This window comes from Mercenaria mercenaria, chromosome 5 (genome assembly GCF_021730395.1).
Source record: "Mercenaria mercenaria strain notata chromosome 5, MADL_Memer_1, whole genome shotgun sequence".
NCBI lineage: Eukaryota > Metazoa > Mollusca > Bivalvia > Venerida > Veneridae > Mercenaria > Mercenaria mercenaria.
In genome coordinates, this window is record NC_069365.1 from 88,615,673 (window position 1) to 88,634,051 (window position 18,379).

Genomic DNA, 18,379 nt, shown 5'->3' on the forward strand with positions numbered 1-18,379 from the left:
ACGAGGACAATCATGGATTAAGTTCGATCACACTTACAAGTCAAATTATGGTAAGTTAACTGCGATCCTTTATCAGACTAATTTGTAATCATAACATACCATAGCGGTAAATGATGAAATACTGCATATTTTTATAGTGGTATATTATGCCATATTTAGTTGTCATATTTAAACTATATTCAATTGACTTAAACCGTGGGTTCTACGAGTGTCCTCAATAAATTAATAGACTTTTAAGTTTCAAAAATCTTTCTATGGTGTGTGTTCTAGATGAGACGGGCGGATTCTTCAAACTCATACACCAGCTTTTATTTCATTTACTTTAAATGCCTCGAAATACTTTTAACTTATGACTGGGACATGTACGAGTCTTGAGCAAGAATGTAAGGTTCATATACTGATTCATTTCCGAGAATGTGCGAACGTAGTTGCCATCAGTTAGACTGTGTTTATTCCTGGATTATGGTCCTGTGTTGTCAACGAAGTCCAGGTGAAGACATGAAATCACATATTGGAATGCAACAAGTAGTGTAGCACATGGGGACTGGGTGATTTCACGTGACGTTTTACTGATATGCGACTGACTTATCACATTTATGGAACGCCGTTTTTGCAATATAGCTGGCACTCTATATGATATATAGAGAAATATTTTTGACCTGAATTCCTCATTCATTATTTCATATAATTTATTCAAACTTTCAGCAATGATCAATATTGATACCTAGTTGTGCCTAAGGATTTTTGTGTTAATTGCTCTTCAGTTTCCTGGATTATGGTCCTGTGTTGTCAACGAAGTCCAGGTGAAGACATGAAATCACATTTGTGAACGCTCTAGCAAAGTATTTTAATAGTCGAGGAATATGACCAGTTGAGCTAAAAGTTATGTTATACATGAAAAAAAATATAGTTATGTTTGCTCAAAACAATAATTTTCAGAATTAAGAAATACATATTTCATAGATCCACTTGTAAATCATGTAGAATGGAGTAATATTTCCTACATTTAAGCGTATTGGTATAATAAAATAAAAGAAAAGAAAACAATCACGTTATTCACCCATAAGTTACTTTTTAGGGTGAGTGGTTACACATACATCCGTAACAATTTCTGGTCTGTATAACTTCTGGCCGCAGGAAATCTTTCGACTTGTGCTTATTTTACAGGTCATTTTCTACTGATAAACGAAGGAACATCTGTCCCGCTTGTGGATTTGTCGGAAGTATCTGCTGAAACCCGATACTTCCGGTTTTATTATGCAATAAACAACGGACTTAACTATTCTCGTAACACTGTAAGTGAATGACAGGGATGAGTTTTTTTAATATTATTCAGTCAATATACACACAAAACGACTAATTTCCTTAGAGAATTAGCATGTTTATCATTTATTATTTTTCTTTGTGAAACTGCGACTAGCATTTGTACTAAAATTTTGGTTTGTTTTCCGCCAAGTAAATAATTACAGGTGAAATACAAATAATTCATGAAAACAATTCTGGTGTCTTTAGAAAAAAGTATATTTTCAACGACGGGAGTCACCGCTTTTTATTACACATAGTTTAAAAGACTCATAACTTTCTAAAATATTCTGTAGGCAATGATACTTGAAGCAGGCGGAGTAGAAATCTACCAAGTGCAGAAGTTTGGATGTGGATGGTTAGAAGCATGTATAAATATTACCGATTTCAAATCGCAAAACCTCATGCTAATATTTGGAGGTACACAAAACAATCAAAATGGTAAGATGTTGAAGTAATTACCTGTAGGGGATGATTGTAAAAGAAATTCTGATTTGCTGTCTATTAAAAGTGTATTATTATTTGTTTCTTGGAGGGTTTAGAGTCAATTGAAGACATACGACGACTTTTCCAGTTTTTTTTGTGGTAAAGGGTCCTACTCGGGTGCTCTCAAGATATACTCATTATTAGCCAGCATCTGTGTAGTCAGCTGGATTGCTTCCTCACCCGAGGAATGGTACACCCCGCCGAGGTTTCAGTATGCAACGGTGAGGGTTGTTACATTAAAATATTGTTAATTAAAATAATTTCACAGTGTTTAAAAGCATCCCTTTTATCTTTAATATATAATCAATCTTCTGAACATCATCAAGCCGAACTGGGAAAAATATTCTTAGGTTAAACAATATTATGAACACTGAAGTGTTAATGTATTTTGTCCATGTCGTATAAAGTTAACTGTTGTCTTTGTCACTTCGTGCAGGTGTTTTTGAACACACCACTGCTTCCCTGGCTATCGATGATATGGCATTTTCGTCGGAACCTTGCGCCTGTAAGTATTTTTTTTTCGACTGTATAAATTTGTTCCTCTGAGGAATCAAAAAACAGAAGCACTTTCTTTTCTTTCTAACAAACAAAACTTAAATACCCTTGTAAACAGAGTACTATACCGATTTAAAAAATCAACAAATTATTGCGCATACAAAATATAGGTAGTTTCTATGCAAAACACTATTTATTTGAACAAATCTGAAATTCCTATTTAGAGTTAAAGAGTTAAAAAGCATTCGTCTTTTATATTTCAGACTATTTAAGTTGCAATTTTGAAGACGACTGTAGCTTGAGGTATAATCTGCCAGTTCAAAATGATACACAGAATGTGTGGAGTAAAGAGAAATCTGTTTTTTACTTTGCACAAAATAGTACGTATAATTCATGTTATTTCAGCATTTAATTTAACAAAACACATCTTAAACACAAATTAAATACTGTAGTTCAAATCAAACTTGTTAGATTTTCACGCTTTTGTCTTGAGACAGTAAATATCATTTTAAAGGCTATAGAATTATTGACTGATCCTTATGGTGATGATTTTTAAACTTGTAATCATCCTCCTGCTAAATGTAATTACATATCTACAGCGGGGATGAGTGGGGGTAAATTACGGCCACTATAAATTTCTCTGGTAAAACGAGAAATATATATGCTTAATGTAACTGTTTTTTGCGAGGTTTATAACAAGATAATTATTGTGCTGAAATCCTTGCGAGGATTTTTAACTTTCGCTAGTAGTGTTGTTTATTCTAGCGAAATTTAATGACTAGGCATAATCATCGCGCTGGACTAGCGAAATTGTAAGACTAGCAAACTTTTGCTAGAAGGCGGGTAATACCATGTGGTACCTGTGCTAAGTGACACCGATATATAGGTTTTTGTCTATATTCCAGCATCCGCTCATTATAATACCTGGATAAATTGTCCTACCTATTCGGAAATATTAGCTAAGGATTAAAACATGAAAACATTCAACTTAAATTTCGCATGTAATTAAATTTCTTCTCTCTCCCAACCTCCCGTGAAGTTCTCTACATGCGAAATTAAGTGCTAAAACTCTAGCGAGGAATGTTAAATTTCTCAACTACATGTATGTCTTCTCCTGGACAGTTATCGCGTTTTACAAGATGACCGCTCAAATGCCGTGCCCCACTGTTAGCCTCAATGTGTTTATGTTTTTGTCTGTTTTATATATTTGTGTAAATGGCCGTAACTATTTTGCTAACGATTTTAAGTTTTGTTCTTGGGAAGCTAAGACCTTGGATTGTGGCTATTCCTTTTTTTATCTTATTCTTGTTTTCAGATGAATATTACCTGAAAACCATTCTTATTTGATTTTTATTCTTGGTTTCAGACGAAACGTGCTTGAAAGCTATTCTTATTTGATTTTTACTCTTGGTTTAAGATAGATATAACGAGAAAGCTATTCCTCTTAGTTTTAGATGGATATTACATGAAAACTATTCCTATTTGATTTTTATTGTTGGTTTCAGATGATGGATGATTGTACATGAAAGTCATTACATTTTTATCTTTATGCTTACATGAAAGCAATTCTTATTTAATCTTTTTATTCTTTGTTTCAGATGGATATTACATGAAAGCTGACTTCGACTCCACCACTGCAGAAGGTGCTATTGCAGTATTAGAATCTGATGATCTCCTTGGATCAGAAAATGTTAAATGTATGCAGTTTAGATATTCAATTAGCGGAACTGATAATCCAGGATCATTGAAAGTAAGTATAGTGGCAACATGTCTTATAAAGATACCCATGAAAACATTTACAAGAATGTTGTTTATACAAATTAAACATCAAAATCAGATACACCGATGTCCACCATGTCTAAACTTAACTCTAGAGTAAACCAGAATATATTTTCGGAAAATTGAATTAAGGGTGGCACAAAAGTTATTCTCCTATAACTGTAAAACGTCAAAGGCAGTAACGCAAGATATTAGGTAGTGTTATCTGGTTTCTATACCTGATAAATTTACTTGTGATATGAAAGGTCATATGCTTTTATTAATCCCCCGCCGTGGCGGAATGATTATAGGAATGGTCTGCGTCCGTCCTTCCGTCTGTCCGTCCTTCCGTCCTTCCGTCCGTAACAAATTCGTGTCCGGTCCATATCTCCTAAACCCCTTGAAGGATTTTCATGAAACTTGGGTCAAATGATCACCTCATCAAGACGATGTGCAGAACCCATGAGTCAGCCTTGTCGGTTCAAGGTCAAGGTCACAACTCAAGGTCAAAGGTTTGAGCCTGCCATTTTGTGTCCGCTCTATATCTCCTAAACCCCTTGAAGGAATTTTATAAAACTTGGGTCAAATGATCACCTCATCAAGACGATGTGCAGAACCCATGAGTCAGCCATGCCGGCTCAAGGTCAAGGTCACAACTCAAGGTCAAAGGTTTGAGTCTTCCATTTTGTGTCCGCTCTATATCTCTTAAACCCCTTGAAGGAATTTTATAAAACTTGGGTCAAATGATCAACTCATCAAGACGATGTGCAGAACCAATGAGTCAGTCATGCCGGCTCAAGGTCAAGGTCACAACTTAGGGTCAAAGGTTTGAACCTTCCATTTTGTGTCCGCTCTATATCTCCTAAACCCCTTGAAGGATTTTCATCAAACTTGGGTCAAATGATCACCTCATCGAGGCGATATGCAGAACTTATGAGTCAGCCATGTCAGCTCAAGGTCAAGGTCACAACTGAAGGTCAAAGGTTTGAGCCTTCCATTTCGTGTCCACTCTATATCTCCTAAACCCCTTGAAGGAATTTTATAAAACATGGGTCAAATGATTACCTCATCAAGACGATGTGCAGAAATTATGTGTCAACCATGCCAGCTCAAGGTCAAGGTCACAACTAAGGGTCGAAGGTTTGAGCCTTCCATTTGGTGTCCACTCTGTATCTCCTTAACCCCATGAAGGGTTTTCATCAAACTTTGGTCAAATGATCACCTCATCAAGAACTCATGAGTCAGCAATGTCAACTCAAGGTCAAGGTCACAACTGTAGGTCAAAGGTTTCAGCTCTGTATCTCCTAAACCCCTTGAAGGATTTTCATGAAACTTTGGTCAAATGATCACCTCATCAAGACGTTGTGCAGAATTCATGAGTCAGCCGTGTCAGTTCAAGGTCAAGGTCACAGCTAAAATCAAAGGTTTTACCCTTTCACTATCCATAGCAGTGGCGGGAGATTTAGCTGTCTTTCAGACTGCCTTGTTATAAAGACAATGGGAGCAATCAAAATTTGTGACTTAAAGTATTTCTTTTGTTGGATTTAATAATACAATAAATTTTGTGGGCATTAAACATTATCGTAATATGAAAACGGTTTTGTAACCAGTGTTTTGAAAACCCAATGAAGTGTATGTAATTGCGTTACAATGTTTAAGGCGATAAGTAACAAAATATCACGTTGTTCAAATAAAAATGCTTTGCAATTTTTCATCTACACCAATTTGAATTGGTTCTTTCTTCACTTCATAGGTAAAACTACATACAAAAAATGATTCACGTGATATATTTGTTGCTAATGGGAATCTAGGAGAAGATTGGTTCATTTTTCAAGTACCTATTGATAAGGAAGTTATCTATACCCAGTTTATTGCTACAAAAGGCAATGGGATTGGGACAATATTGCTAGACAATGTTGAATTTACAACAAATCTTTGCAACAGTAAGTTTTACTTTGGTTTGTAAACGTAATTGCCATCATATTAAAATATTCTTTTCTCTTTTTTTTACATATTAAGTAAATTGTTAAAATTGTTAGATACTCCTTAAAAGTCCGTTACATTCAAGAAATGTTACCAAATATTCTTATATGAATTAGAAATGTATGATTATATTTATATGATGTAATAAATATAAAAGAGCAACTTTATCAAATAATGTATTTTTTTCTTTTTGAATGAAAGTCTAAATCACACTGATAGTAATTGCTAAATCACACTGATAGTAATTGCCAAAGTGTGATAAAGCTTTTAAGATTTTCTAACACGACATGATCTACTAGTACATAAACGCTATTGCTTAATTTGCCATCCAGTGTTTAATATAGATACTATGTTAAAACGTGTTCGTTTTGTTGCTGTCTGAAGGTTTTAATATGAAATGTCAATCATTATAGGGCATAAAAGTCTAATAACTCCACAGTCATTGACTTTGTCGTTATTCGTAGGTGCGCTAAATGACGTTGAATATTGTTCGTTTGAAAACCCAATACTATGTGGACTTCGAACAAGTGAATCAAGCACCTGGAGGCGTGGAAGTCCTAGCATACTGCAAGAAGGCGTAACTTATGATGCTGACTATAATGTAAAGGGTATGCAATCTGTTCATAAACATTGTTCTCTTACTTTTGAAGATGTCTTTTTCACAAGGTAAAGATTCAGTTATGAAACAGAGGATTATTAAATCAAGTAAAAGGTAGTTATAAAAAAGATCTTCTAATAATGTAACGTTCTATTCTTACAAAATAACTACTTGCGTTTGTCTTCCCGTACAAAATGCAAAATGCAAAATGCAAAATACAAAAGAAAAGGAATATAATAGTAAAAGGATATTTGGTCCCTTCGTGAATATCGTCCCCATTTAGAACCTTTTTTGGCACAGTCGTTTTAAGGTAGGACGTGCGGTTTGGTTCCGTGGTTTGTAAACCAGTTATATTCCAATCTGAATGCAAGACAAAGTTTCGTAAACCGAAAAAAAACGTTTGTAACCTCTGTACTGATTAATTATCTTCAAACGGCCAAAATAATCAGGCAGGTTCGTTTCTTAATAACTGACATGCTTTTTTCTCCAAAAAGCAAAAAAACATTTTTTTCTGAATAGCTTATTGTTTGTTTATAAATTAGTACAGTTTCTTTATTGTCATCAATGTAAATATAGTTACATCGTTTAAAAACCAGATCACATTTTTATGTAATCACATTCATTTGGTATAATTTAGACATATGTAATTAATCGCAAGCTGTAATTCTTTAAAAAAAAAAGTGTCATTGCATTGTACGTATGCACGTAAAAATCTTGAGATTGTAACATGTTTCAATGCGACCATTTATTTTACAATAGATACTTCTTGTTTATATATGTAGTTTGATATTAAATGAAAATATGGAAATTCAGGATTTCTAAATGTTTTCACTTTTACAGGTTACTTTTATTTCATTAAGCCAAATGAACTCTCTTCAAATACTGAAAACAATAACATAACCTTTGATGTTTCGGTTACATCACCAATGGCGATACAATTCTCATATATTTCGATTGGTGGAACTTCGACTTCATTACATGTCAACTTTAACGAACAACAACGGATGGTTCCAGTCGATATAAGAGAACATTGGGTATTGTCAGATTGTTATGACCTTCCTGAGGACTTTGAAGGAGAAATTGTAATTGGAATAGGAAATGAAGAGACAGAAGCTCAGTTCGTAGCCATTGACAATGTAAAACTTGTAGAAATAACAAAATGCACGGGTAAGGCATTTTCATTATTATTTCAATAAATCTTATATCAGTCATCGAATTACTAACTGATATATATATATATTATGATAGTTTGCACTTGAAATTTAAAGAATGTAAATACTATTTTATGTGTCTGATGAGATTTTCGATTTATATTATGACACCCACGTACTTTTAGGAGTGTAAGTGTAATGAAAATATTTTGCAGAAAAAAAAATATAATTTGACGTATATGTCGATATCTTATCTATTACATGCGCTTCTATTATTGTCAATTAATAAGCAAAGTAGGTTGCGGGTATTGACTCTGAAATTGGGGCAACTCCTGAGATCGGATTCAATTTTATAAAAGTAAGAACCGAAGTCAAACTTATCTTTTCATCTAGGTCCATCTTTATCATGTGATTTTACCTCCGGGAACACGTGCAATTACAATTCGCCTGGAGATACGTGGAAACTCGCGGAAACATTGATGAGCACAGGATCAGGGACAGTTAGGGCTCCGCCAGTACTGCTTTCGACAAGTTATTGCTATGGGTTCTTGTACTCGGTCAAAGCTGTGGATTCAGTTGACGAGTTACCAACGTTATATTTATATCGCAATGAAAAAGAAATATGGAAAACAGACGGAAATACAAGGTCGGGAAACAGCACTGTCCAGATTACTCTGGAAGCAGATGTAACAGATCTGTATTTTCAGAGCGAAGGGAAAGGATCATATATGTTGTTTGAAACTTACATTCAAGAAGGGATATGCAAAGATCTTTCAGGTTATGAACTATATTCAATCTAATCAACTGAGCTGAATTGTCTGTTATGTCAAGTATTAATTGAATATAAGTTTCGGTAACGAATAAATGCATGCATTGTCAACTATTCTAACATGGTCCGATTCATTTTCCTATTACATGTAAACAAAGAAGGCAGAAAACAGTGAATTATTATACAGCAAATCACTGTTCTGACGTCACAATTATTACGTCATGGCGTCAAACGGCATAGCGGCGCGCTGGAAAAGAAACCGATTGAAAACGGGCAAATATTTAATGAATGTCGTCAAGGATGTACTTAAAAATCCTTGGTAACGTGTTAGAATCGAAATAATATATCTCATTTAGTGATTTGCTCTTGAATAAATCATTGTTAGTCGTTCAGGCTGCGCCCTCGTGATATAATTCCTTCGCATCTGAACTCCAAACAATGATTTATTCAACGACAAATTACTGGATGAGATATATTATTTCTTAAATATACTTATTTCTGATGAGTTTAATGTTATAAATGAAATGTTTTAGAACATATCTTGATAAAACTAAAATAATACGTTCAATTTAGAAGAATTCAAATACTGTCTAAACTGTTCGTATTTCCGTTTGTACGGAAAATTGCATTTTCCTGTTGCGGATTATTACAAATGATGATTTATCTAATTTTAGATTGTACAGGATTTATATGTGGTGACAGATGTATATCAGCTGGTCGGAAGTGTGACAGAACTGTCGACTGTGTCCATGGAGAGGACGAGGATGAAGCTTTGTGTGGTAACAATACTTACCTTGTACAACTGCTTTGCTAATAGGAAATATTCACAATTAATAACAATACACAAAGGGTAAAGAGCTCTTTTTAAGGGGACTACCTTCTTTGAACGTAGTTATTTATTTCTCATCACTTTACTAAATTTTTGTCAAAATTAAAGGCTTTCGAATAGAATGATGTTTTTGTTAAAACTAAGATTTGACAAATTGTGCAAAAACGTCTCGAAAAATATTTAGCAGCCTGTTTAATAACAGTAGTATAAGAAAGGATGGTGCGAGGACATATCTGACCCCACTTGACATATGACCCTTGGTCAGGACTGACCAATGCCAGACAATTAAAAAAAGAAAAAAAGATTTTAACAAATTATTGTTAAAACCTATAGTAAAATAAAGTAAATCTATTTTTAGTAACGTTTACAATGTAAACGCCTATTTTTAGTAACGTTTACAATGTAAACGCTTATTTTTAGTAACATTTATTTTTAGTAACGTTTACATTGTAAACGCCTATTTTTAGTAACGTTTACAATGTAAACGCTTATCTTTTTTATTTGAAAATCCCGTGCACAATGTTTGTGTTTATTTATAGTAACGTTTAACAATGTAAACGCATGTCACTTCCGTTAAAGTTTATTTTTAACTTTTGTGGAATTTTTTTTTATGTCTATACTTTTATTTTTTAGTAACGTTTACAATGTAAAACGCATGTCACTTTCATATATTGTTAACCATGCATCGTCGAATGATTTCATTTGTTTATACAACATATTGATCTTATTTTCAATATGCATGTTCATTCGATACAGGTTATACATGTTCATCCAGTATAGATTCATCCGATACAGTTTTCATCCGGTATAGGTTCATCCGATACAGTATTCGATGCAGGTTCACCCGATATGTTAATCTGATGTAACAAACCCGCAAAAGCGTAAATTTATTCTGCAGATTCTGATCGTTATAAGGATGAATATCAAACATTGTTTCCATGTAATAGATAACTTTAATTCTTTTCTTATAATAGATTTTAAACCGATCGGTGTAAAAGTCCTCAGCAACTATATTTATTATTACTGCCAAATATCCCAAGAATTAGATCATCGTCATCATACCACCCCCTTTAAATATAAACTGCGATATTGGGCTTTTAATCGGTTTACCCGGGTTTCACCTATGGGCCTGGCCCCGTTAATAAAAATTTAATATCTTATTATATACATTCAGTTTTTTCTGGCCGCAAAACACACCATTCAAAACCACATTTGGTACAGCTACATTATATTGTTGGTTTATGTGTATAAAATCTTTATAATCTACGAAAATTCCAAATCTTAAATCCATTCCATTTAAATGTTCAGATCATCCATACCTTCTTGTTTGAATGTATCCAAGCACCAGACGGTTAAAATACTTTTTCATTTTTAAAATATGTATAAAAACTGTTATATTCAATAAGAACCACTTCATGTCCCACTTCCTCTAGCCTTTTTTCTATTTTTTTGTCTTTTTTTTTAAAGTTTAAGAATTATTTCAGCTAAATCATCAAGTCGTTTTGTTGTAGCAACTTTAGAAGCAGATAAATTGTCAACAGTAGCCTTTGTTCTAGCTAATTGTGTTTCTTGTTTTAAGAAAGCATCTTTTACTTCTAAAATTTTTTCCCAATTATTAGAAATTTTTTCATCTTTATTTAGCAATTTCTTGGGACATTAGCGGTTATTGCTTTAGTATTAGCAGTTAATTATTTGGGGTATTAGCAGTGATTGATTCTCCTTGTTTAGCTGATATTTTAACTGCAGAGTTAAGATCATTTATTATTTTTTTAATTTTATCATTAAATTCATTAATATCTTCTTGTAATAAACCTTTAAGTTTACTTAACTCTTTGTACTTGCTATTGTGACGTGCATCAACATTATAATCGATCTACAAGTTGTTCTTCAAATTTTCAGCTGTTATTAACTGTGTTAATTGCTTCAGTATTAGCAGTAATTGCTTCAGTATTAGCATTTAATTAACTCTCCTTGGTTTAACTGATTTTCAACTACAAAGTCAGTTCATTTTTATGTTCTTCAACTTTAGCATTAAGCTGGTCATATCTTCTTGTAATTTTTTGTAAAAATTACTTAAGTCTGCATACTTTAAATTATGACGGTTGTCAACAATACTAATCCAATTTCGAATTTGTTTTTTAAAGTCATCTATTTTAGAATTAATTTCTTTTTAAAATCCTCTAATACTGTATCAGATCATCACCCCCTTTGTGAAGCTGCCTTTTCCAATTCAGATTTATATTCTGCAAGTTTATTTGAAATTAATTCTAATAAATCTTTATGCTTATTTTCAGTTTCAGTATTTAGTTTATTTATTTCTGTTCTGATTTCTAACTGATACATATTTTGTAACTTTTTCTCAGCTTAATAATCTTGTCTTTTAGTTTTCATGTTTAATCATACTATCTTTAATTCTTAAATTTGGGTGAATAAAATGTTTAAATTAACTCGAAATACTTCTTTTTTTTTATCATCTGTCAAATCTGATTTCTCTTCAAGTTTTTTAATAGAATCAACCATAGCTTTCTTTCTTTTCAATTTTCCCTTTTAAATTTCAACTATTAAAAATGAATTCTTTTTAAAATCTTTTTTTTAATTCTTCAATTTCTTTACTTCTGCTTCTAATGTCTGTTTATACTTTTAATATCTTCAAGATTATAGTCACTATTACACTTTGAACTTTTTTATACAAAAAACCGTCTTGAAACTACATCGGTGGATTTATCTGGATTTCCTGGTTAATTATTTTATACCTCCATATCTAATGCTTGTCTTTGTGTTATCAAGTTCCTTATTTCTGGGGAAGAAATGTTTCCCATGTCCTTTCTAAGCTTTTTATATTGTTTTTTATAGCATAATCACTTAAATCAATATCAAATTTAACTTTACTTACACTTTCAGGTTCACTTATTTGTTCTATATTATTAAAAAACACCCATTATATATTACCAGTAAGTTTTTTCTTAAAAACTTCTTGGTTTGTCAAATATAAGAAATCATTTTTGATTTGTTGCATTAGCAAAAGTTTTCACGATCTATATTTTGTTCATTACAAATCATATCATTTTCTCGTTTCCTGGACTTTCAAATTAAAAATAATGTGAAACAGTTAATTCGAATATCTTTTGGTGTTTTATAGTAAGACTGACTTAAATAAATAACACAACGTTTTTGTGACGCCCTTTTGAAAAAAGTATTTTGTTATTTCTTTTTGAACTTTTTTATCTTCACTACAAAATCATCAAATATTACACTTTTTGTTTTTCTGATTCAAGATTCTCACAAGGTTAAATTTTGGGTTTGGGATCAGCTGAATATTCAAGTATTTCATTTGGATCTACTTTAATTTTTTTTGCAATTTGGCTTAAATGGTTAATTAAATCTTGATATTTAGATTGTTCTAAGTTTTTAGCATATAAGTATAATTTATCAAATATTATAAGAGGTTTTCGAAGTATATGCATAAGGGTATTTGTTTTTCCAGATCCAGAAGATCCACATATTAACATTCTAAAACATGAATCTGGCATAAAAGGATAAAATTGTTTAAAGTTATTGGATTTATCACTTTTTGTATCATAATTTGGAATTTCCATTTATATAATATTACATTATTTACTTTATTTTACAATACTTAATTATTATATAAATGCAATAAAAAACTTAATGAAATGATAAAAAGAAAAAAAATTAGTCGGGCAAAAGATGAGAGATCTTTAGAGAAGAAATAATGAGGAAAAATAAAAAAAAGCTACAAAACGGGATAAAGTATACGAAATTTATAAGCCAATTACTGAAAAAAATAGAAAGCCAAAAAGAACAATTATCAAGTCAGTTAAAAGCATTACCTGGAATTAAGGAGCAATTAGCGTTACTTCCAGAACAGTTTGCTGATAAGATACATGAAATAGAAAATCTAAAAATGGTGACAGAGTTAATGGAAAAACCACCACCTCGGGACTACAACAACCATTATTACCATTAAAAGAAGAAATGGGAGCAAGACCAAAAGAATTTATAGTTGATTTTAATAAAGAAATTGATTTAGATCTTTTAGATACAGAAAAATATAACACACCACAAGAAGTGTTTGATTTTTTCACACTGAATCTGAAAATCTTGATGAAAAAATGACTAGGGAAGAAGTAGAGGATTCATAGAAAATGTATCAGAGGATATAAAAAAATGGGTAACAAATCTGGTGCAATAACTAGAAAGAAAACAAAACAGTCATGATCTGAAGCAAAAAGGAAGCAAATTATAGCTAAGTCGGATAATTTAAGAAAATATAGAGTCGCAATCAACGATATTCTAAAATAATTACCTATTAATAAAAGATCTATGAAATTTAAAAAAGTAATTAGGGGACAAGGTTATGACGTTTGTTCATGTAATCCAGAAGAATTGGTTAATGACTTGGAGTTAATTTGTGGTTCAATTAATGCTGGAAATAATAATGAAGAACTAAAAAAAGAAGGTATTAGAATAATTGATGAACTATTAAAAATGAATTCATTTACCAGAACAACATGAAAAATTTATAAAATTATTTTCTTGAATTTAGATTTTAATTAAAATTTTTAATTATATAAATGGAACAAAAAATAGTATTTAAATTTGAAACAGTTAAAGTTTATAAAAATAAACCGAGTGATTTTTCAAACAGATTTTGTCGTTTTTTAATTTTAGATAAAAATAAAACTTATGTTGTGGGTTTGGATAGTATTAACACTATGACTTACTCTTGGCATAATATTAGTGATGAATATGACAATAAAAGGGAAATTTGTTATCATAATGGTAAAAAATGGAAAGATATATATTTACAAATGGTTCTTACAGTTACACAGATATTAATAATTATATCATGGAAACATTAATAATGATGATTTTGAATTTAATAAATCAGAAATTGCTCCCAAAAAGTTTGGGAAATTTTATTTAAGTAGTTTTAAGATTTTGATTTCAATTACAGATAATTTTAAATTGGATTTGGAAATATCAAAATTTTTATACATTGCTTGGATTGAGAAAAAAAATTGGAAATACGAATGGGGAACTAACAACACCAAATATAACTAAAATCGTTGATACAATTTACATTCATTGTGATCTTATTGATAAAATTCACTTGTTGATGGTAATTTCAGTGATATTATTCTATGCTTTAAGTACTGCAGATTTAACAAGAGCTTATCCATTTTCAAAAGAACCCCAAAGAGTTGGATATTCTGAAATTAAAAAATATATTATAAATTCATTAGGGGGTATATATTACAGGGTGTATTCGGTAGAATAATTAATTTTAATGAGGTTGAAACAAGTTTTACATTAATATTAAAAGAAATTAATTAAAACTAAAGTTTTAAAACTTTAATTATGAAAATTTTAAATTTTAGTTTTATATAAAGTACAAAAAAGTTTTTGACAAAAATAAAGGAATATTTATTTATGTGTGCTCAGACCAAAAAAGAAAATCATTTCATGGTACAGGTATCTTTGACACTTTAACGAAATTGTTTTCAGTGGAGTTGCATCTCCAATTAGCACAGCTGGAAAAAAAGCTTTGGAAACAGCAGGAAAAGCAGCACTTTAAAGTGGAACAAAAAAAGGGTTTGGGACAGAAGTTGGAAATTTAGCTGCTGATAAAATTTTTGAAAAACTTAAAAAGAAACCCGCTCCGGCAGGGTTTGGTAATTTAATTGCTAAGGAATTACAAGAAAAGAATAACAGTAAAATAGTAAGGAGGAGGAGGATATTCATATGAGAATAAATAGAATATTGTCAGGATCTGGAACACGTAAACGTATTTAAAAGATTTATTTATAAAAATAAAGTTTTTAACTTTAATAAAAAAAATAAAATAAAAAATTTGAATAAAAAAATAAAATAAAAAAATAAATAATATATAATATATACATGTTTAGAACAAAACAATATGCGAAAGATATGAATTAATCCTATTCAATTAGATACAGCTTTAATATCTGTCCTGGGAAAAAAATGTTAAAAACAAAAAAAACGGTTATCACTTTACAATTAATGATAGAAGTTCATATTTTTATTGGTTTAATGGTTATTTTGAAGTAAGTTTTAAAGTAAATAAGCTTGCTAACGGTAATAATTATGGTGACGATGGAGATGCTAATCAATTGCTCTAATTAATAATGCAGCTTCATTTAAATTTATCAGTTAGTGGTTAAACAAAATGGAAAAAATTTTTTATGATTGTAATAATTTATACAAAGTAATAAAAGTAAAGGGGTTTAGTTGAACTATCTGAAGATATTTCAAAATCAACTGGAACAAATGAGTTTATTTATTTAGATACTACTGCTATGCTGAAAGCAGGAAGGATCAAGCTGGATATAATTCGGGGTTTGCTGTTTTAGAAAAGGATTTAACGAAGGTGGGTAAAGAGGTAAAGCTAAAATTCCATTAATTTAAATTTTCATTTTTTCAGGGTTTAGAAAAATAATATATACCTCCAAGTCAAAAATTTAAAATAAACTACAGTGACAGTGATGATGAATTAGTTTTTAGAGCTAATGCTGCTGATCCAGGTAGGGGAATTGTAACAAAATTAATTCTATGGGTTCCACGTTTATTTTAATGAAATTTTGGGGGTTTATCTAAATTTCTACTGAAAGATTTAAAAAAGCAGAGGTCATACCTTAGGGGAAATGAAACGCAATCAACTGATACACAACAAAAAAAAATAACCTTTAGAATAACAGCGGTGTACAAAACCACAACATGGATTTGTTTATTTACAACGACCTGACAAAAGTAATTCACAACAACATAACCCACATTTATTAGATTTCATTTGAAAATTAATGGCAGCAAATATAATTGCACTTGAGCTCCTGTCGTCTTGAAGTTGGTAATGGTGTTTTTTATCCAGAAACAGAAAACACAAGTATATCAAGAATATATGATGATGTAATTAATTATTATTAAAACAAAATAATAAGACTACTGGAAGTCTGCTAAATAGATCAAACTTAATAGATTGTTTGGATTTAATTCATTTTAACTTGGAATATAAAAGGAAGTAATACAGAAGATCCTAAGCATATTACATTAACGCTAATTAAATATTCCACCCGCAGTAATATTCGTATTTACGCAATTTTATTATATGAGGAAACAGTTGAAATAAATACTATCGGAAAGAATTGTTTGGTTTAAATGAACTTGTCATTGGTTTAAATGAACTGTCTTGTTTAATAAAATAAAAATAAATTAAATAAAAATAAATATAAATTATATATAATGACATCAAATTATATTGAATATAAAGTTAACCTTACAGATGTACAAAAGAAAATTTAGCCGAGCTACAACAACAAAATTCCACATTTTTAGATTAAAAAAATGAACAATTTCATGGATAAATTTCCTTTACTTTTAACAAAACCAAATTAATCAAATTAAAAAAGCTGTTGCAAATAATAAGGGATTAGAAATTTTCAATTTCAAAAAGCCAAATGTCCCGTCAATGTCAAAATGGTGGATTTTTTGGAGCTTTGGCTGGTTTGTTAGGAAAAACAATTTTTCCCAAAGGCAGCAAAAATAGCTCCAAAAATATTTGCCCTCTAGGCATTGGTTTCTTTGTCTGGGCTAGCAGTATGTGTGTTTGTAAAATCTTGGAAATGGTATGATTTCAGTAGCTAATGATAAGAGAAATATGATATCCCCCATATCTTTTCACCTAATCAAAAAAAAGCAACTAGTGGGATCTGGATGATTAAATTAACAAAAAAACCAAAAACAAGACGGGGGGTTTTTAGGTAGTTGGCGGTTATTTCTGGGAAATACCTTTGATAACATTTTTGTTAATTTGGGAAAAGGATTCCCGATTGATTCTAAAGGGAAAAGACCGTACAGCCAAATTCCTATAGAAAAAAAAAAAAAAAATTTTAGAAAAAAAAAAAAATAAAATTTGTAAAAAAAAAAAAAAATTTAAAAAAAAACCCAAGAATTCTAACTTTAAAATTTGAACAAGGGGTAAAAAAATTAAAAAAATTAAAAAAAAAATTTTTAGGGGTGTATTTAGTAGAAAAAAAAATTTTTTAAAATTTTTAAAAGAAAAGGAGATTGGGGAAAATTAAAAATTTTGGGGAAACTTTCTATTGGCCCTGGAACACTTTGGGGTTTTTTTCCCTTAAATAATATTTATTTCGTTTCCTTTTGGAAATTCCCCCCCGCCAAAAGAAGTAATTAAGTTATCCCAAATGAAAAATCCCAAAAAATTTTCAATATCAAGACAAAAAAAAGTATGTTTGCGGATATTATTTTTTATTTTTCTTTAAAAATTTTAAAAGAAAAAGTCCCTTTTTGTATGATTTTTGTAAAAAAAAATACAAAAAATTAATAATGAAAAAAACAAAATAAAAAAACTTTTATAAATTTTTTTAAACCAATAAGAACAGTAAAAAAACTTTTTTAAAACTGTGTTTTTTTTTAACTGGAAAAATTTTAAAAAATGGGAAAAAATTCAATAATATAAATGAAAAAGTAAAAAAAATTTAGAAAGAAAATTTAAATAAAAAACCTCCTTTTTTTTTTAACCCAAAAAACCCAAAAGATATGATGGTGGTTTTATTTAAATGGAAAACTGAAAAGTAACCCCTGGTTTAGTTCAAAATGGTAATAATGTAAAAAATTTAAAATTTTAATTGCATTTTAATTTTTGTTGATCCCAATCAAATTAATAAGGGAAGCAAAATTTTAAAATAAAAAAAAAAAAGAAAATGAAATTTTTCAAATTTTAAAATCCAAAAAAAATAAAAAAAAATGAATCTATTTCTTTAAATTTATGCAAATGAATTTAAAAAATAAATAGGGTTATTATTTTTAAATTCTTTAAATTTTAAAAAAAATTTTTCAGTTAACAATTTATGGTTCTATAATTTTTTTTTTAATTTAAAGAGCAAATTTTAAAGAATTTAATTAAAAAATTAAATTTAAGAAAAAGCAATGTTAAATACCATTTCAAAAAT

General features: G+C 30.3%; 1 protein-coding gene across 1 annotated transcript in view; it reads left to right on the top strand.

The window, feature by feature from the left end:
- Positions 1-5,800: 5,800 nt before the first annotated feature.
- The window catches only part of LOC123558624 (uncharacterized), a 40,501-nt gene continuing 27,922 nt past the window's right edge, over positions 5,801-18,379 (top strand). Inside the window, exons 1-5 of the mRNA XM_053544758.1 lie at positions 5,801-5,984; positions 6,489-6,632; positions 7,463-7,789; positions 8,167-8,550; positions 9,217-9,338. Of these exons, the coding sequence (XP_053400733.1) occupies positions 7,549-7,789; positions 8,167-8,550; positions 9,217-9,338 (747 nt within the window). The 5' untranslated portion in view covers positions 5,801-5,984; positions 6,489-6,632; positions 7,463-7,548. The remainder of the gene's footprint in view (positions 5,985-6,488; positions 6,633-7,462; positions 7,790-8,166; positions 8,551-9,216; positions 9,339-18,379) is intronic.